The 22,274-nt window shown below is 44.9% G+C and overlaps 1 protein-coding gene across 19 annotated transcripts in view; it reads left to right on the top strand.

The window, feature by feature from the left end:
• ank1a (ankyrin 1, erythrocytic a) overlaps positions 1 to 22,274 on the top strand; it is a 76,781-nt gene that overhangs the window by 5,764 nt on the left and 48,743 nt on the right. For 13 of the 19 annotated variants that reach the window (XM_083784200.1, XM_083784208.1, XM_083784203.1 and 10 more), the window contains exons 2-4: positions 18,504 to 18,605; positions 21,621 to 21,719; positions 22,116 to 22,214. In XM_083784200.1, coding sequence (XP_083640326.1) covers positions 18,504 to 18,605; positions 21,621 to 21,719; positions 22,116 to 22,214 — 300 coding nt within the window. Of the gene's footprint in view, positions 1 to 8,368; positions 8,528 to 8,968; positions 9,095 to 16,080; positions 16,134 to 18,503; positions 18,606 to 20,711; positions 21,720 to 22,115; positions 22,215 to 22,274 lie in introns of those variants that run through there. The other 6 variants (XM_083784192.1, XM_083784195.1, XM_083784196.1 and 3 more) reach the window with 6 other exon arrangements.

Below are 22,274 nucleotides of genomic sequence, written 5' to 3'. Positions count from 1 at the left end.
GTTAAGGGGACAGAATGGGGAGGTTGCACACATGGACTGATGGAGTGATTTCTGTCAGGTCTAACTGTCCACCTACCTGCAAGCTGCCGTTGATCGACGAGAGCATCTCTCTTCATGGATCAACTTTAATATTTATCAACGCCCTACTCTCCACAGTCACATATTGACTTAGTTATGAGGCATAACAAATCCATCAACTAGCTCTACTGTATAGATAAAAAGAGAGAAGGATCCGGGCACACAAAGTTAAAAAAATGAGGAACGCCTTTATTGAATTAAAAAGGCAACTGCCAACATGTTTCGACCTAACGGGTCTTCATCAGGGCAAGAACGCCCTCATTTCTTCATTTTTTAACTTTGTGTGCCCGGAACCTTCTCTTTTGATCTATGTCTTGAATCCCGTTTTTGATCCGTGTGAGCACCTTTTTATCATTATCAATTTTGCTATCTCCATTGAGCACCTGGTTAGTTCCTCTTTTTTCTTTTTTCTCTATTTAGCTCTACTGTATATTGAGCATTATTCTGCTTTAGGATGCATTATTAGGAATATTTTATGGTACACAGTAAAATCCTACAAACATGTTAATTTAACAATTTGTAATTCTGAGTTCAACTCTGAGAGTGTGACATTTGTACACTCTCAGAGTTAATGGAACACTAATAATGTATGTAGCGTTAGTTTTCCCGGTGACTGTCGGCGCTCTCTCCATGGTTCAGATTATTATGGAATGATTAGTCAAGGGGGAAGTGAGTCAGAGGAGGGAAGGAGGGAGGGAAGAATGTGTGACAGAGGATTCATGGACTGACTCAGCATCAACAGTGCAGATGAGGATGCCATTGCAGTGTCAACAAGACATCTAGGACACACACACACACACACACACACACACACACACACACACACACACACACACACACACACACACACACATCCATAAAGGCACACACTCAATCCTCATCCCGCGGCACATTAATTTATTGTTCTGCTGCTGCGGTGTTGGCCAAGACATCCACCCACCTTTCTGCTGTGTCATGCACCTCTTGCTCTCTACGTCCATCTGTTCTCCCATCTCTTCATTCCCTTCTCCCCCCTGTGTGACCAGGGTTGAGAGATAAGCTTAGTGATGCATAGAGACAGGTCGCAGTGATCGCTTTCCCATATCTACACATCTGGCCTTGACAGTAGCACGCACACACACACACACACACACACACACACACACACACACACACACACACACACACACTCACACAGAGCCTGGCAAACATATAGACATCAAAACATCAATCATAGAGAAGATTACACTGCAGTGTAGCCAGTGGAGATTGTCACCATTCCTACGGGTTTCACTTCTTTTCACTTCACATTCTTTTAATGCTGCAGGGAACTACTGTACCGCAGTTTGCTGTACTCCTCCTCAAAGGCAACTGTGACTTATTGTTTTAAGGTGACTTCTTGTCATCGAATCACATTATGCCAGGCCTTAGCGGAGTCATTATGGTGGCAAAAAGCGGGTCAAATACGGGTCAAATACCGGTCCAGTATGGCATGGAGGAGCGCGTATCAGATAGTTTCAGAACAGTGCATTAGGTTTGAATGGAGTCTGGGAGCACTCTGGCTCTGCACCTATTAAACACAGTGATTGAATTATGCTCTGACTGCCTGGGCTCCTCCCTGCATACAGTATATCACATCCCTTCCTCCCTCTCTCAGGCCGGTCAAACGGCTCCTGTGTGAAAGGGCTCTCATGCCCGTGTGTCACCTATTGCATCCACAGACTTCCGTTCCGTCTGTGTGTTGTGCCAGCCTGCCCAACTGCAGTCTAGTTGGTGCAGTGCAGTGGGAGCCTGTCTGTCTGCCTGTTCCACCTGCCTGTTACTTAAAGCAGCATAACATACACTACTGGGCTGCAATGAAGGGATGTAAAAATCAATTGAACAGCACAACTAATAGGCTCTGCCGTGCACAAATGGGTCCATTTTCTCAAATGCATACAACAACCCGTGCCAAATCCATACTAACACATACTGTATCACAACACATAGTCTATGTCTATGATGTACCCCTTTGTTCTCTATCCCCTTTCTTTGATGTTGAGTAGAGTTGACATCAATGCGTAAAACCCGTCTTTTAATGATGTTCTGATGCTCTTAGATATGAGTTGTAGACAGAGACATTGAGAGAGCTGCCAATGCTCTCTTCTTACCTCTACCTATCTGAAGACTAATGGACCCTGTACATCTTCTGATATATTGCTACTGTCGCTCTTCTCAATTGCTTTTCTTTCTTCGCCTTTCTTACTCTATACTCAATTTATCTATCACAGATCACACTGTGTGTGTGCATCTGTTTTTGCATGTGTGCAGTATATCCTGTCTGTCTGTCTGTCTGTCTGTCTGTCTGTCTGTCTGTCTGTCTGTCTGTCTGTCTGTCTGTCTGTCTGTCTGTCTGTCTGTCTGTCTGTCTGTCTGTCTGTCTGTCTGTCTGTGCCTGTTTGTGAAACCAGATGTAAAAACGAGATCATCCCAACACCTAAGAAAGGAGACCTCTCATTAGCCAATAATTCTAGAGGAATTTCCTTAATGGCAATTGCTGCAAAACTTTACAACAAACTCATCCTTAATCGTCTTATCCCCCTCGTTGAGCCTCTACTCCGAAACAATCGAAACGGATTTAGACGTGGTAGATCCACTTTGAGTCAAATCCTATGCTTGGATTATTGAGGAATCACAGCTCTGCAACATCGATCTCGCACTAGTCTTTGTTGATTTCTCAAAGGCTTTTGATTCAGTGGACAGAGCCAAAATGTTTGAAATTCTTAAATGATATGGTATCCCCGACAAAATGATCAATGCCATAAAAGTTCTATATACAAATACCTCAGCGATCATCCTTACTCCTGACGGAGAAACACCATCATTCCCTATCCTTGCTGGCATTCTCCAAGGTGACACACTTGCCCAGTTTCTATTTATTATTGTTTTTTTTGTTATCAAATGTTTTTTATTTTAAGACAAAAATCACAATAAGACACGTTAACATCATGAATGACTTAAAGAAAACAAAACACATATAAAACAACACATAACAGCAAAAGCAAGGAACGGGTCCCCCCCGAGACCAAAGATGACACAAAATGTCATTACTCCTACTACTGTGCAATGGAAACAAAAAAATCAATAAATAATGATAATAATAATAATAATGATTAAACCATGCCCTTAACCAAATCTGCAATACCAGACCAAATCTCAATGTTTTCCTCTTTTGCACCATGCAATCTTGCTGTAGACATTTCTAGATAAATGATTCTATTTATTATTGTTGTTGATTATGTTCTTCGTATGTCAGTTGATACTATCAATGATAAGGGCTACCAACTACACCCTAGGAGAAGCTCTCGTCATCCTGCTAAATACCTAACCGACACTGACTTCGCTGATGACATCACGCTTATCAGTCAATCATTGGAATACGCTCAGGCTCTCCTTCAGTCTCTTGAGCAGGCCTCCAACTGTGTTGGTCTTTATCTCAACGAGACGAAAACTGAATACGTAGATATATGCAAATCCAACAATAACCACATTATAAAAACACTTAACAACACTCCTCTGAAACGGGTTGATGACTACAAGTATTTGCGTTCATATAAATCTTCTTCCCAAAAGGACTTTCAAACTAGGAAGGGTATGGCCTGGTCAGCCTGCACTGACATGCATAAGATCTGGTCATCCCAGCTTAGTAAGATGTTAAAAGTAAAAAATATTTAGGATGACTGCTGAGCCGATTCTACTCTATGGCTCCGAGACATGGACACTTTCAAAGAAACTAGAGAAACGGTTGGATGGCACTTACACCCGCCTTCTAATGAGAGAGTAAAATCTTTCTTGGAAGAGCCACCCATCGACTAATCTAATATACGGCAACCTTCCCCGTGTTTCTTCACTAGTCCAATCCAGAAGAACACAGTTTGCCGGCCACTGCTACAGAGCTGACAATGAGGTTATACTGTATCTTCCCTTCTTCTCTGGAGTCCTGCCTCAAAGCAGACCAGAGGTAGAAAACTGTCATTCCCTGATGTCATCGCTATGGACACATGCATCAGTAAGCAGGAACAGGGGGTGGCAATGAAGGACCGGCATGGCATGGCATTGTGAAATCCATGATCTCGACCGCGGTCGAAAAATGATGATGATGATGATGATGATGTGTGTGTGTGTGTGTGTGTGTGTGTGTGTGTGTGTGTGTGTGTGTGTGTGTGTGTGTGTGTGTGTGTGTGTGTGTGTGTGTGTGTGTGTGTGTGTGTGTGTGTGTGTGTGTGTGTGTGTGTGTGTGTGTGTGTGTGTGTGTGTGTGTGTGTGTGTGTGTGTGTGTGTGTGTGTGTGTGTGTGTGTGTGTGTGTGTGTGTGTGTGAGAGCGATAGAGCATTGCCAGGGCTGCAGTAATCTGCCTGGCCCTACCCACAGTCTCTTTGGAGCAGAGCTGTGGCAGCATGCCAGTGCTGCAGTGCTTCAACTTGCCACTAGAGGGTTGTTGTCCTGGCTGTTGGCAATATTGCTATTTTGATATCAAGTATAGTAATTTTCCCAGGCCGGAAGGGCCAGGGGCGGGAATTATGTTTTCGCCCCTGTCCGTGTGTGTGTGTGTGTCTGTCTGTGCCTATGAGCAGATAATTTCAGGCACCACTGGACCGATCACAGTGGAACTTTCCATGCACAGTCCCAACAAGCTAAAGAAAAACCTCCATTATTATAATTTTTTGCGCTATAATAGGCTGCATTACTTTTTGGCCTACAGTATAACTTTGTTTCAATTGCTAGATCATACAATAGAGAAACAAAGTTATCCTGGATTCCATGGATTACGAAGCTCACTTCTCATGTAGGCCCTTTTCCGACTGAGATTTTCTGGCTTCCTCCGCTATCTTCAAATCCCAGGTATTGCCACAACTCCTACATATTTTGTCCAAAATTCACGCAAATCGGTACACATTTACACTTAACTGGAGTCATGTGATGAAATATGTTTCATATTCCATTCTGATTGGCTATGATTGGCTTGCAAAGTTTGCGGTACAGCCCAGTTTGCTAAACAAATGCTAAATGTGCCCTATACTGTACATTGTAATAACTGATAAGTTAACACACTGAGAAGCCTTTAAACAACACAGAGGAAAGAAGAATTTCAGTTTAGAATATAGAGTTTGTGCATTCATTTTCAATTCTTAAATTGTAATTGTACTATTGATGAAAACCTCTACATGCTTTACTACATGGATATTGCTCATACTGTCCCTTTTGAGCAAATAATATATGTATATAATACTAGGCAACACAATTTTTTTCTTTTCTTTTGAAATATTGTTTTGATAGTAGATACTTGAAACAATTTTATAAAGATCTCTGCTGTACCCTATGTGTACACATAACTTTGATAGTCGAGATGGGGCAACAGCCCCAGCCTCCAACCTGACAATCCCCCACCCCCATTTTCAACTCTGGCCTCCGTCTCAGGAAGCATCAGGATATGGGCAATAAACTCCTACAACGCCGAGCACGTGGGCGGCTGTTGTCCTTTATCCTGCCAACAAGGGGGGGGGGGGGCAGGAGACTGGGTCCAGAGGGCACGTCTATCCTCAACCGAAAATAATCCTGTTAAAAAAAACAGAGGACCTGCGATATGCCACTGCCAAACACTGCTTTACTTACACAGTTCCATCTTTGCTTCATTAGATAGATAGATAGATATTTTATCTGCAACAGGCAGTGTGTTATAACAGCAACAGGCAGCTACATCACGCAGCGCCAACTTAAGAGTCAGACTGACGATGACAGAATGACAGTACACATTGTGGGCAGACAGTCACAAGTGTCAAGTTGTGTAACTGTTGTGTAACTGTTGTGTAACTGTCTGCAACTCACAACATTGAGAGTTTGTGTCCAGGTCATGACCCAGGCACTGTAATCTGTGTCCAATCTGTCAAATACTTTATAAACTAGGTTCAACCTAGCGTCCCTGTTTTGGACATCAGACATGTTCTCAAAAACGAGCAAATGTACAAGCATCACATTGTGACCTGGGCGAATTAGTGACGTCTTGATTGGTGCCAGATCAAGTCAAACCAAGACTAGTCAGATCTGGCCCGGAATAACACCTGATTTCAAACAACATAAATTCTGCCCACTAAGACGGACGTCCCTGGATGAATCGGAGAGAGTCCGATCGAGGCCAGATCAACTTATGTCATATCATAACTAGTCAGATCTGGCCCAGAATAAACTATATTGTTTCAACTGGTGAAGACGTCCTGGAAATGACATAAAGATCATCCCCATATGGGCTGTGACCTGAACGTCACCGGAGTCACTAGCCCATTCTGAACGGGCACCCATTTTGGTGTCAGCATCATGTTATGCTTTAGCTATTGAAAAATAGCAGATCTACAAGCTCATATCGCGCCACCGAGTGGCGCGATACGAGCTTGTAGGTCTGCTATTTTTGAAAAATCGAAGAGCGACTGACATTTCTAGAATCTGATCTCAGGTCAGAATGGGTTAATCAGACCAGTGTGTGTCCAGTGGAAACCTCGTATGAATCTGATCTCAGGTCAGAATGGGCTAGAGGACGTCATCATGACGCCATTTGGCTTGCTGGGAGGGATATTTCTTGTTGCGAGCACCCCAGACAGTATTTAAGTTGCTTGATTCAGTATTTAGATATTTGTTTTTGATTAATCTATCATGGTTAACATGGAGTTTTAAGTTATAATGGGTTTGTATAGGAAGGGGGTGTGTCTGATAACATGAATGTCAAATATCTAAATACTGAATCTTATCTGAATCTTAAAAAAATGTCTTGGGTGCTCACAAAAGCCATGTTTGAAAGTGAAATATCCCTTTAGGTGGTTAAAACATGAGAATGTAGCTTTTGTTTATCTTACCCATTATAGTACTTTGTAATCGGTAATCATCAGACTTTGTTGAAGTCTCGGTCACTACCTGTTTCTTTTGCACTCTGCTACATTTTGCTGTACTGGCTGAGCCAGAGGAGATGAGACAGAGCAGAGGAGAGAGTTTCTATCCCCTAGTTGAGGACCACAGGCTAATTTGTCATGTCTTCATGGACATTAGTAGCTACAGCCGCATGTCCTGCATTCTTTGGCAAAGGAACTCTAACCCACTGTCTAAACCAGAGGCTGTAGACAGGAGAGCAGAGCCACGTGATGTTTTTAGCCCAGGTCACGGTCCAGTGCCACTGAGTAGTGTGTTGCCCCCTTTCCACCTTCCCCCCTATCCTACAAGCATTTATCTCTCTGCATGGTTTTGGCAGTGATGTGCTTTTCCCAGCGTTTAGCCAGGAGAGGGAGAGAGGAGGGGAGAGGGAGAGAAAAGGGGGCCTTTTCAGACCGGGAATGACGGACGTTTTATTAAAAGAGGCAGAGCCTTTTGAGAGGTTGGCCCCTAAGAGCCCCCCTTGTGCGCGCGTGCATGCACGCTCACACACGCGTGCGCGCGCACACACACACACACACACACACACACACACACACACACACACACACACACACACACACACACACACACACACACACACACTATGTGTCTGGCCCATTGTTAGCCCCCCAATCAGCCCCCCACCCTGCCATGCGCTTTGTCACTGTAAGTCACCTCGCAGACTGAAGCAGGCCCGCTCTATAAACACACACCATTCTCCACAGTAACATTATGCTATTCTGGTAAAGCCTGGTCCAGGGGAAGAAGATTGTCTGGTTGTCACAAAACATACAGGAGACAGAGAGATGGGCGTTTTGTGGCAGGGGAGAAAGGACAGCAGAAAAGACGGATAAAGCTTGGGTGAAACGGAGCAAGCTGGGGAGAGCAACAAAACATGTTGAAAATAGAAACGGGGTATACCGGGTGGGGATGGAGAGAGGGCAATAGAATGTGTCATGGAGGATAGAAGCTGGAACAGAGGGGGGGGGTTGCTTGGGGTAAAGAAGCTGAGCACAGTAAATCCTGGAGCATTAATATAACTCCAAAAGTGTAAAAATTGACCCTTATGGGTTTTGCAATTATAGCAAAAAATAAAATAGATACAGGAGTATAGTCAAGTTATAGCAAGTAGCAAGTTGTAGGCATATGTGAGACACTGATACTATAAGTGAGGAGCTCCCATTCGTTTTTTTTGGCCATGTGTGAAATGTGTGTCTTTAGATACAGGCAGCATTCCTGTAGAGATAAACCCCCAGGCCCCCCCTCATCCCCCCTAACCCCCCTCCAAACACCCACCCTCCCTCGTCTCCCCTCCCACTAGGGCCCTGCTTACTCAAGTGTGGTTGTCTGGGTGTGAGAGCTTGTTTACGTGGGACAGGGTCTCTGTGCCCAGTGCCACAGCACTCGCAGGGGGGGCAACAGAAAGACAGTCGCATATTTGCGGAAAAAGGAAACGGAGAAAAAGACGGGGAAGTGGGAAGAGAAGGAGAGTGCTGGGCCAACAGGCATGCCAGTCAAGACTGTCACCTTTGGAGTGAGTACTAGAAACTCTGCTCTGTTCTCCATCTCACCTTTTATTCCCCCCTGCCCCGCTCACCTCTAGATCTCTTTCACCTCTTGCTCTTTCTCTCTGTCTGATTCCCTTATTGTCTTTGTCTTAGTCATTCGATTGTGTTTTCCTGTTTATTATTATTATTATTATTATTATTATTATTATTATTATTATTATTATATTGAGCATAAGCATATTTGAATGTTTTGATTCTCAGTCCATTTTATGGTGTCCTAATGTTTTATTCAGCACACATGCTTCTCTGTTTGCACAGTTCCAATTCGGTACCATGCTGCTCTCTGTTTTCTATCCCTTTCCGTACACACAGCTATTTAGAGACTTCTCCCTTACTCAGAACCTTGCTGTTTGGTCTTCTTTTCATTCATCAATATGCCCTTGTCCTTTCTGACTAGCAACTGACAGAGAAAAGTGAGAGAGGGAAAGAGAGAGAGAGAGAGAGAGAGAGAGAGAGAGAGTGAGAGAGTGACGGATGGAGGGCAAATGAGATGATGCCACACAGTGTAAACACTGGCTCTGCTCAATAGGAAGGTGATGTGTCTCCTTTCTCAAGGTTTCACCAGACAAACAGTATATGGCACAAGGGACATCAACTTTTAATTAAATAAGTAGAATTGTTAAATTAATTGTTCGCTACACGCAGAACCAGAGCAGAACTCTTCTACACTTGTCTCCCATAGCAACGTGAGGGGTGGGAGCCTGGTTGCTTGGGAGTATCTCAGGGAGTTGTTATGCGTGTGTGTCAAAGATTAGCAAACTGCATCTTAAGTGTACGAACATGGCTCTGCAACCTGTTTTGTCCTCCCTAATCTTGTTTCGGACTTCCTTGGGTTATCTGCTTCATATTCAGATTTTTAAGATGTTGACCTAGTATTATGTTTGGTGGTCAGTGCACTGATTAGTGGGTCATTAATGGTTTGTTTTATTATTGTTTCACTAAGGTATTCCTCAGTGTTAATTTAACTGTGAGATTGTAAAACATCTGTAAACATGGACCCAAATGGAAATGATCTGTAATCCATTTTGTCCATTTTGACTCGCACAAAGTTATGAGTTATTTTGGGCCAATATATTTGGTGACACACAACAGGCCTTACTTACCCAAGTGAGATTGCTGATGCGGCACTTCCCAGTGCTAGCACAGTACTGCAGACAGATGCAAGGTTCTAGCTGATGCAACCTGAAGAAATAAGAATTCACCAACTATATGTGGTGGACTTAATCTGACGTATTCCTGATTTCCTGTAGAGCCAGTTTACTACAATATCTCCAGACTACATTTATCTCACATCATGGGCAAATTGAAATTAAATGCCCAGCAAAGATCCAACTATAAACAAAGTAAACACAGTTGTTGGAATTTCTAAAGCATACAGGGATTTAATTCCTTTAATTATCAAACGGTTTCATTCCTTCAGGAAATAATATTGATAAAAAAGAGACTAGCCAATTATCAGCCCTGCTTGCCACTGCTTGTACCTTACTGGCTCGCTCACCTGCCAGGGAGGAGTCCCCATGGGGAGGACGTAGTGCTCACCTGCCAGGGAGGAGTCCCCATGGGGAGGACAATTTACAATTTAGGCATTTAGCAGACGCTCTTAATCCAGAGCCAGGGAGGACGTAGTGCTTCTCTCCTACTCCTCCCGCCCAACATTCCCTGTGGACAGGCTCCACCCCATATCGCGTATAGAGTACGCGCAAACTCCCCACCTGGCTTCCCTCCCCAAAGATAGCCAATTGTGTTCATAGACGCTCGGCCAAGCCAGATGCACCGCAGTGGGTTGCCCCCTAGACCGCAGTGGTGAGAAGGTAACTGTGCCACCAAAGGGCCCTGAGCAAGACATTCATAACAAAGAGCCTGCCCAATGCTCATCGGAGTTGTTAGTTTCAAACTCATATAACTGAGGCTGAAGCAACTAATAACTGCTCAAGACAACTGCACTAGTTTATAGGGATTTCTGTGATCTTTATTTGGTCTAGCACTGTTGTTATATTGAGGTACCAGTATAGACCTGAACTTTAGTTTAACTGTTATTCCCTTGATTTCACAAGGAATTCGGAATTTCATGCACATTTTAATTTGGTACAAGTCCTGCGCTTGTACATTCATTATCTCCCACCTGCTTTATTTGGTTTAATTACTTTTGATTCATTAAATAAAACACAGTATGTTTACCACCACTTTCCCCCCACACCCTAGCTTCTATCACCACTCTATAGCTCAGTCTCGCTTTCTCGCTACACAAAAGAATTCAATAACCATGACAATCTCATCTACAACTGTGGAGGCCAGAATGGGGGTGTATATATAAAGAGACAATCAGAGAGTAAGAAGCAGAGAAGCAGTGGAATACAGGGAGGGAGGGAGAGAGGGAGGACTGCGAGAAGGTAAATAATAAAACTAGGACAAGATTCTTTGCCAGATACAGGGGGTGGAAGCATATTATGGAGACAAAAAGACAGATGGACACTTGGACAGACAGACCATCGGAGATGAGTGGGAGTGAATTTAACAGCTCCACCTCAGAGCTTCCTGTAAATATGTCCATATTGTAGCTGAAGGATCCCAATGGCCTCAAGCAGACTGACTAGTAATTACTACATCAGTACGGGCGGAAACAGCACCTTGGATATACAACCACTTCTGAACATCTGAGAGATGAAGGGAGGAACAGAGGCCAGAGGGAAGTAAAAAAAGGAAATCAATTTCCAGAACGAATGCTAGTCAGCAAGATCAGGAGATGAAATAGCTGTTTAAACCGTAACAGTGCTTTATGACCTGGACAGAATTTCCAATCATATTGAGTGTATACTATAAAGACATTCTGATTTTAAACCAGCTATTTCTGCACCTCAAATTCACCTCATTCCTGTGTGCACAAGAAGCTTCTCCGCCACTTCAAATATTTATGATTTGCACCTGGTGCTGTCCTTGCAAATTCATAGTGTTCCGTAATGCATGCGTACTACACACATGTATCTATTTGTGTGCAAATGCAGAGGCATGCACAGACTGTGTATGTACGTAATATATGCATGCATTTAAAAAGAACTTTAACAACTTTAACTTTTAACAATTGAACAAACACATAAATAGGCTATATGTTTTCCTCAAGTTTGCAAGCTATCTTAAAGTGATACCCAGTCCAAAAGCATACTATCGTATATTCCTGTGATTTTATGAAGTTCGGAAGATTCTAATCAGTGGTGTAATCAAAAGAAAGCTAAAACAGAAGGAATAGTTCACCCCCAAAATCAATCTATCTATCTATCTATCTATCTATCTATCTATCTATCTATCTATCTATCTATCTATCTATCTATCTATCTATCTATCTATCTATCTATCTATCTATCTATCTATCTATCTATCTATCTATCTATCTATCTATCTATCTATCTATCTATCTATCTCACATGCGCACACGCGCGCGCACGGACAGCATGCATAAGCTTGTCCTTTCAAGGAGCATTGCTTACTTGGATTAATTCACCAGTGTTAATGTATCTTTATGTACTCCAGCCCTTTGCAGACTCACCAATGGTGGTTCCATCCGCTGGGAGCAGGTCAGTGGTTGTGGCGGTTGTACTGTAGTGTCAGCTGCCCACAGAGGTCTATGGGGAGCAGGTCAGTGGTTGTGGCGGTTGTACTGTAGTGTCAGCTGCCCATAGAGGTCTATGGGGACCAGCGGAGGAGGGGTGGCTTCATTAAGATCAATATGTTGCTGTCCGGTGGAAACCGTGTATGTCCAAAACTGTTACTTTTCAGTATAGTTACTATTTTGTCACACGCTCTTGTTACTAGTGCTTTTCATTGGTAATACATATTTATGAGCTCCACAGACTCACTTAACCACTTTCACTTTTTCACTTTCACAATTTTAAATGGCAAAAATAGCTGATCAACATGCGACACATGAGCTTGTAGATATGCTATTTTTGTTACTTGTGACACTAGTATGATGAAGTAGGGCATTCATTTACGAAAACAAACCCCCAAACAAATATACGGTTGAAATATGGAGATACAAGGTTCCTGCCCCTGTGCCCGTCCATGGGGAACGGACCACTGACAACAAGACAGCTTGATACTGTTTCTCCACTTCCTACTCCCCTAAATCAATGCAGCCTAAAATACACTCACACTGTCCCATGATTCCCATCTCTAACTGAGCATTCAATTCATCACACAAAATCACACACGTGAGCACGCACACACGTGAGCATGCACACACTTGTGCACGGACACACTTGTGCACGAGTGCACGTACACTCACACTAGATTCTGTGTGAAAGAAAATCCCTCAGGTGTCACGCATATTACTACGGTGAGAACCAGTATTCCCTGGGTGAGAATTCTCATGCCTTGGATGCTAATCTTGTGTGTGAAACTGAATTATGTTCAGCAAAGCACACGCACGCACGCACGCACACACGCACACACGCACACGCACACGCACACGCACACGCACATGCACACACACGCACACACACACACACACACACACACACACACACACACACACACACACACACAGTCACACACACACACACACACACGTCACAAACACGCACACATAACTGGGTTTTATCACTGCAGTCTAGCAGCGGGGAGATGATGTCATTGAGTCTGCTGCAGTACTAGCAGATTAAGCTAGTGAGTCAGGGAGACATACGGAGGTGGAGGAATGAAAGGAGCACCGGGATGCAGAGGGAGAGGAGGGAAGGAATTGATAACGGATTTAAGTACTGTAAGAGAAGGGAGGCTGAAAAATGGAAGTGAGACCAGGGGATTTTCCGTAATGTGATGAGGGATGAATTTTCCTCTGTAATACTGAGCCTCAGTGCAGTATAAACTCACAATCGAATGAATGAAGACATTTTGTGTAAAGGGAAAAAGGAAGCAAATGGATCAATTAACACTGAGGACTTCACTGTTTGTGAGAGATGCCCAGCAACATTCTTAGCCCGGGGACCTGCTCTGTGTTGGTATTGCTCACGCTAATGTTAGTGCTGAGACGAGCAGGTCATTGTCTGTTTCTTTGCCTCCCAAACCGTGATGATTAATGTGCTCTCTCAGCTCCCCTCAGTCCCAGAGCCTGTCCCGTCTCTGTGGGACTAATAAGAAAGAGTCACATTCATCTAACTCACACTGGAATGCAGCGAATGTAGAGTCACCACAGAGCACTTTTTTAGGCTGCTATTTGAGTTACGTGCGTATTGGGGGGTGGGGTATGCTATGCATGCGTATGTGTGATTGTGTGTGCATCTGACTGGCTGGGTGTGGGCCTCCTATGTCCTTATCTCAGTGGACCACACATTGAGCTCTCCTCAACACACGCATTGCATGCACATGATGATATATTATACATACTGTTACTACAGTAGAGTACGTTCCATTCAGTAGTACTGTTCTACATTTCTGTTTGACCGTGTTCACATGCAATGAAACATTGCACTTTTTACACAGCTGAGACTTGGCCTGAACCCATGTTGAGCTACAGTACCTGCCTTTTAAAGATATTTTTTTTTGCGGCTTACGCCTTTTATTGATTTTTTAAGGGACAGATAGTAGGCTGACAGGAAACGGGAGAGAGATGGGGGGATGACATGCGGTAAAGGCCGTGTCGGGTCCGGGAGTCGAACCCGCGGCACACCGCGACTGGATCACCAGTCCGGTGCCCAGACCGTTACGCTACGGCCTGGGCCCAGTACCTGCCTTTTGAAAGACGGCTAATGTTGATGTTGATGGACATTGTGACAGTAGCTCTCATTCCCATTTCAACAGATGACCGTATTGATGTTGATGGACATTGTGACAGTAGCTCTCATTCCCATTTCAACAGATGAACGTGTTGATGTTGATGGACATTGTGACAGTAGCTCTCATTCCCATTTCAACAGATGAACATATTGCACATTTTGTTGACCACTTGAACTTAATTACCTGGCTGTGAACAGGCTGACTTTGGGATGCCTCATATGGTGGATTCTACAGTGTGTCTAGCAGTACATCTCCTTAATGCCAGCCGACCGCTCTTGTTGGGGGTGGAGTTGCTTGTGTCCGATGGGTTGAGAGGCCATCAGAGGGGGCCTGCAACTATGGTTGGTCACCATGGCGCTACAATGACACCATTTGCTCTTTGCTTGTGAGTGTGAGGGTGTGTGTGGGTGCGTGTACGTGAGTGTGTGTGGGTGCGTATGCGTGCGTGAGTGCGCGAGTGCACCTGTTTTCTCTGCATCCCATACATGGCACGGCCTGAAAACCTTTTACACTGCCTGGTGCAAAAATCAACCGAATTAGTATCTGCACCATGATAGATTCAATGTGGGCAAATCCTCACTGTTATAGGTCCATTTATAGTTTAATTTTGTATACTCGGGCACCTGCTGGCCTAGTGGTCCAGGCGCATGCCACATATAGGCCTGCTCTGACTTGCCAGACAGCACGTCGCGCAGGGGCGTAGATGTCACTGGGCCCTGATCAGCGAGTGCCCCCGACAGCACCCGCCCCCCCCCCGCGGAAATATCCCAAATAGATAGTTTTTTGCTTATAAACAGCGCAGTGGGGCACTGTACGAGAGTAGCAGCTTCAGCCTATAAAAACAAGCCCAAACTACGCCAAACTTTGTCCAACTCAACTGTCATTGCATCTCTGTATTATTATTTGATTTTTTTACAGACGGCACGGGTGGGCGGCCGTGTGCCCCCCTTGCCTCTGGGCTCCCACGCAGTCGCGTTGTCTGCGTCACGGTAGCTACGCCCCTGACGTCGCATGTTCGAGTCCCGTTCATGCATGTCTCTCCCCGCCTCTTTCCTGTCCGTCTTCACTGTACAGTAACTATCAATAAAGGCACAAAAGCAAAAAAAAACGAATCTTTAAAAAAATTAATAGATTGTACCCTCAGTTACACATGGATAAATGAACAGGATGTTACTGTGTAGGCCTCTTTGAGGATAATTGGCTTCTCAGGCCCATGGGCACGCACACACGCACGCACGCACACACGCACGCATGCACGCGCACACACACACACACACACACACACACACACATGCGCACACACACACACACACACACACACACACACACACACACACACACACACACACACACACACACACACACACACACTATCTATCGCCACACAATGAGTCTGTTTGCATGCATCTGCAAACAGCTCAACAGCAGTTGAAACATGTTGAAACGTCTATTTCTGACTGTGTGTGTGTGTGTGTGTGTGTGTGTGTGTGTGTGTGTGTGTGTGTGTGTGTGTGTGTGTGTGTGTGTGTGTGTGTGTGTGTGTGTGTGTGTGTGTGTGTGTGTGTGTGTGTGTGTGTGTGTGTGTGTGTACATGCAGGCTGGTGTGTACAGAACATGGAAGTGAAAGGATTGGAGGTATTTTGTGGTCAGTTTGCTGTCCTGTAACAGTTTGGAGAGAGGGGATTGGGTGAAAAAGTTAAGTGAATGAGAGAGAGAGAGAGAGAGAGAGAGAGAGAAAAGAGAGAGAAAAGAGTATGGTCGTAAGAAGAGGGAGAAACTATGACTGACCAAGAGAGCTTAGCCACTGTGAGTAAATGAATGGGTTTTAATGTTACACAGAGCACATTAGAATACCAACTAGAAAGACACAATAGGCCTACTACTTCATTAGTTACATATAGTGGTTTGAATGTTGAATGATTGGAATATGTAGACTTTTCGGTTGGAGCACTGTGAGAAACACTGGCGAACATTTGTTATTGTTATTTGCCAGTTTGTGTGTGAATTGAATAGGGGGGGGGGGGGGGTGCTGATGATTCGTTTTGGGAAAGTCTCTATATACTTCCTAAAAAGCAACAGTGTGTGTGTGTGTGTGTGTGTGTGTGTGTGTGTGTGTGTGTGTGTGTGTGTGTGTGTGTGTGTGTGTGTGTGTGTGTGTGTGTGTGTGTGTGTGTGTGTGTGTGTGTGTGTGTGTGTGTGTGTGCGTGCAGTCTGATGGGGTTTGTATGACTGCAACTCGGCTATCATGCTTTAAGGTCTTCTTCACTGAGATCTTTAGTAGATATGCTTCTATTTATTGCTGCAGGTTGCAGGAAATTTCCGTTCTTGCTAAAATGTGCCTTTTTTACACATTGGATTAAAGTGGTTTAAAATGATGTACTGTACAAATGTTGTTTTAACCACTTCAACCCAGCCGTCCCAATTTTGGGCATGTCATTATATTCGGGGAAAAATGTAAAATAAATACGTGTGATGCGTTAAATGGTTAAAGTGGTCTCTCTGTTTGCACGGTGCCGTGCCACTGGTGTCATGCTGAGAGTGGGCTGGTGTCATTTGTTGCTATGCCTCCAGCTCGGGCATGCAGACCTTTCTCCTCTTTACCCAGACTGGTTCAGCGGAGGACTCATTTCATCTCACGTGATTGTTGGTTTGTGTGTTTATGGTCATATACAGTAAGGCATGAATAGCAGCCTTTACTCTAGATGAGGATGATATGGACTTTCCTGACCAGAGTGTTGAGATGACTCTGCTGAATAAAGGTAGAAGATTTGCCGCAGAAAGATTTCTCTCTCTCTCTCTCTCTCTCTCTCTCTCTCTCTCCATCTCTCTCTCTCTCCATCTCTCTCCCTCTACCATCCCCCCTCTCGTTCTCCCTTTCTCATTCTCTCTCTTTCCCTCAGTCCTCCTCTTACTCTCTCCTCCCTCTCTCTAACCCCCTGTGCCGCATGAGTGATCCATTTTCTGCAGCAGCCCTTCCTGGGGGAGGCATGCAGCCCCTCCCCTTCCCGGGGGAGGCATGCAGCCCCTCCCCTTCCTGGGGGAGGCATGCAGCCCCTCCCCTTCCTGGGGGAGGCATGCAGCCCCTCCCCTTCCTGGGGGAGGCATGCAGCCCCTCCCCTTCCTGGGGGAGGCATGCAGCCCCTCCCCTTCCCGGGGGAGGCATGCAGCCCCTCCCCTTCCTGGGGGAGGCATGCAGCCCCTCCCCTTCCTGGGGGAGGCATGCAGCCCCTCCCCTTCCCGGGGGAGGCATGCAGCCCCTCCCCTTCCTGGGGGAGGCATGCAGCCCCTCCCCTTCCTGGGGGAGGCATGCAGCCCCTCCCCTTCCCGGGGGAGGCATGCAGCCCTCAGACACAAACAAAACACTGAAACACTAGGCATGTGCTGCCGGACCACGAGCCAAGACACTCACCAAAATAATGCTCTTGTTTTTGCAATCTCAACATCTCTCAGTCCCACTATGTCGCCGTCACTCTGTCTCTGTCTCTGTCTGTCTGTCTCTCTCTCTCTCTCTGTCTCTCTCTCCTTTTTCTCACATACAAGCACACACACACAACATGAGCCCACATACCGTATACGTCTGAGCAGAGCAGGTGCAGTGGCAATCATATGATCCCAGTTGTCTTATCACCTGCATGGCTCCGTCTGTGGATGGATGCTCGAAAGAGGGGACAGGATAGTCTGATTGGATTACATATGGAGTCAGGGGGACGTCCGTATGTGCTTCTATCATGCATGCACCGTTACATACAGGACATACCACGCACGCACACACGCACGCACACACACACACACACACACACACGCACGCACGCACACACACACACACTCTGTACACAAGTACAGTATGCATGGTCTCCTGCACTTCAGCCTGTGTGCGTCTGTGTGCCTAGTAGGAATTGGGTACTACTGGTACTCTCTAACTGCACATTCCAAAACCTCATGAGGGGGGGGCTGAAATGAGAGGAAAATCAGTTATTTGGCCTCTGATATAGGTTTTGAGTCCTGTAAATGTTTATTTCTTTATTTTAAATGAAAGTAATAGACCTCTCTACCCATCTCCTTCTTCCTCTTCCCTTACACCTCTGCCCTGTTCCTCTCCCACTTGACGTGTGTCTCACTCTCTGGTGCACTCCTGTCCCTATATGTCCTCTCCTCCTCTCTCTGTCTCGCTTGCAGGCAGATGCTGGCAACAGTTTTCTGCGGGCAGCCCGTTCTGGAAACCTGGACAAAGCTTTGGACCACATCAAGAATGGCATTGATATCAACACAGCCAATCAGGTGAGAGAAATGCACAGCCCCTAAAATTAAACGGACTGAAGCTCCAGTAATAATTCATCGTTTTCCATTTGTTTCGACGACAATCTCATATGAATTGAATTGATGAGTGTCTGCGTGTGTGTGTGTGTGTGTGTGTGTGTGTGTGTGTGTGTGTGTGTGTGTGTGTGTGTGTGTGTGTGTGTGCGCGTGTGTGCGCATGCGCGTGCGTGCCACAATATGTGTGATATTAAGGCACTAAAACATGAGAATGTGACAATAGAGCATTTCTCAGCATCAGATCCACACTGAAATGCTACAAGCTTGATGAATAACTAGAAAATTCACAATTCTGGGTAATTGCAGGTGTGGTGGTTGCTAAGTACAGTATAATGATGATGTATGATGATGATGTATTAACCCACATGACGTCACAAGGTTGCTCTATAAATGAAGTCGGGAGTTGTTTTTGCCCTGTTAGGCAACCAGACTAACTAGTCAATTAATACCTATATACATGATTAGTCTTGGTATTTAGTGTCTGAAGTTGTGCTCTGTTCACCAACATTAGTATGAGGCAAGGAATATTTTGAAATCTGCCAAGATTTCTGCTTCGGCTTGGGAGCTGACTACATATACAATGTTCTGCTCAAATATGTCCTGTGTATGCTACTACTACTATATACTGTACATTGTGTGTTTCTACTATATTGTACATTGTGAGTTTGTCATGTTTTGTGTGTGTTTTCTAAAGAGCATCTAATGTGCATGACATGTCTATAACCGCACTGATATATCTATAACCACACCGATTGTTATGTGTTTACGTGTACCCTTGCATTAATTCAACTGTATATAATGCATGCTGCTCAGGTAGGTAGTTTATCAGTAGTATGACAGGTACAGGGTCTCCCGGGAAGTTTTTAAATAGGGCAGGGGCTTCTCCTCTGCCCCATCTCCTCCTTCCTGGCTCTTTTATCCTGACGGCAGATCCCAGGGTGGTCAGGGCCAAGCACACTGCTAGTGGACTAGGGCTACTGCTGCCCACAGGCTACTGAAACAGGGCCAAGAAGTGTGTACCCATTGTCTTGTGTGAGTGTGTTCATATGATTCTTTGGGTCATTAATCTAACATAGACATGGTTTCCCTACCATTCACCAAGGCTGTCCCCAGCATTTTGCCATAATTGTTGTACAGTATTGCCGCTATCACAGGACAGTAAACTCATTCACAAGAGGAGGGCACACAACAACAGTGTTTTATGTGAACTGACATTTTATACAATTATCTACTCTAGCTATTACTGGCAATTTCCCCCAGGCTGATGAAGGGTGACACCTTATGGACAATATTAGAACTACAGACAAAATAATAATTTCTCCTAAATTCTCACACATTTCTCATTTTGTCTTATTGACAGCATGTTCATATACTAGTCATTTTAAATGATATTGTTTTGATGTGGAATGTGCCTGTGTTATGTGTGGTGGTGGTGGTGTAGTAGTGTATTGGCTATGTGACCATGTCGTTTTGTGACGCTGTGTGTAATATCTATGAGGTGTCCGTCTCCTGGGAGCAAGGCCAGGTGGAGGCTGGGGTGGAAACCACGTCTTTAGTTGTTGTCCCCTTGTCCCTGTGAGTGGATACCTCCTACCGCCATGGCTACAGCCACTGGCCAACCACACTGCCTTACTCCCTCGCTTCCTCCACAGTCCCTCACTTCCTAATCTCTCTCTCTCTCTCTCTCTGCCACGTTTATCATCCTCTCTGTTCTGTCTCTCTACCTAAGCGTCTCTGCTATCCTTTCTTCTACTGTGTGTGTGTGTGTGTGTGTGTGTGTGTGTGTGTGTGTGTGTGTGTGTGTGTGTGTGTGTGTGTGTGCTGTCTTCTATCATGGCCATGTTTTATTTAGTTTGTATTATTTTCACATTCCTTTTTGTCATTCTTTGTCATTCCTATCCCTCATCTCATTCTCTCTCTCCCTCTCTCTCTCGCTCTCTCTCTCTCCCTCCCTCTCCCTCCCTCTCTCTCTCTCTCTCTCTCTCCCTCCCCCTCCCTCCCCCCTGTCTCTCTCTCTCTCTCTCTCTCTCTCTCTCTCTCCCCCCTCCTCCCTCTCTCCTCTGTCTGCAGTAGAGTGATGGTGTGCTGTGGTCTCCCCCACTCAGAGGAATAATATCAGTGATGTGGGAAAGGTCCAACCTCACATGTCCTGTGCGGCTGAAGGAAGGCTGTGTGAGGTCAGACCTATCCCACACGGCTCGTATTCTTCCCGGCCACGAGACCGGCGGCGTGCCATCCCCCTCCCTAACCCCTACCCCCTCCTCCTTCCTCCGACCCGCTCCCCCTTCGTCTCTGTCACCATTAATGGAGTGATAAGGTTCTCATCATGCACCATGGATGTTGTTAATGCTAATGACTGCATTTGGTTTTGGAGAGCACTGCATGTGTCGTGTATAATTAGGTGGATTGTCGTTCCAGTGTAAGTACTTGTTGTCTGTTATGGTTTGTGTGTTCACTTACTTTGTGGAGGGTTTTTTTCTCTTCTTGTGTGTGATGTTGATCTTGACATGAGCTTTTTCATTAACCCATTAATTAAAGCCGGGCATCTGTGTCATTTTAGATCTTAGCTATATATATATAGCAACGTAGGTTTTTCAGAAAACTCTTTGGATTTAGAACAGTGGTTCTCAAAAATAGCAGATATACAGTACAAGGCAAGCTCACAGATACAGTATAAGCTGTGAGCTTGTACATCTGCCATCTTTGAACATTTTAGAAAAATAGGGGAAAAATAGGGGTCCACAGCCAAATATATATCATGTCGGGGATCAACCTTGGCAAAAATAAGTTAGAGAACTACTGATTTAGAAGGCATTTGTAGAATTGGCCCCAGGTCTTAATGGGTTAATATGCTACAGTATAATGTACAGTATAGTGTATACAGTATGTACTGTACACTCTTTGAATATGCAGCAGATCCAGGCCTTCAGTCTGTTTAGGTCTCTTCAGTGTGGGGTTTTGCTTTGCTCTCTCACTCAGAATGGCCTCAACGGATTGCATTTGGCCTCTAAGGAGGGCCACGTCAAAATGGTGCTGGAGCTGCTCCACAATGGCATCATACTGGAGACCACCACCAAGGTAACCACACCACGGTTCATTGAAGTTATGCTCATAATACTTCGAATAACATTTATTTTCATTTAGTCATATGTTTTGTCATCTAAATGGTTTTTGTTTCAGTCTAGTTTTAATCGACTAAATATACAGTGGACCACTTGGCCAGCCAGGCGCCCCTCCCCTAACATTTTTGTCTAGTTTGTATTTGTTGACGAAATTGTCAATATATTTAGTCTTTTTTATTTAGCCGTTTTAGTCATCATAGCGTAGTATTTTTTCCCCGTTTTCGTCAGTGAAAAAGATAGTAGATTTATTCAATGAAATGAACACTGAACCAACAACGCCAACAGTTCTTCTCAGCTCAAGCCATCACAATCTCTCTCTCTCTCTCTCTCTCTCTCTGTTTACTTTCAACAGAAAGGGAACACAGCGCTGCATATCGCAGCCCTGGCAGGGCAAGAGCAAGTGGTGGCAGAGCTGGTTAACTATGGGGCCAATGTGAACGCTCAGTCCCAGGTGAGACCCCCAAGCTCCTCTGCTACCCCAATACAGCCATGGGCACAGGACAGTCACTCT

The sequence above is a fragment of the Protomyctophum parallelum genome, assembly GCF_964188405.1.
Source record: "Protomyctophum parallelum genome assembly, chromosome: 15".
In the NCBI taxonomy this organism is placed as follows: Eukaryota; Metazoa; Chordata; class Actinopteri; order Myctophiformes; family Myctophidae; genus Protomyctophum; species Protomyctophum parallelum.
Note: the sequence above shows the minus strand (reverse complement) of the source record. Positions and strands in the feature narration are given on the sequence as shown.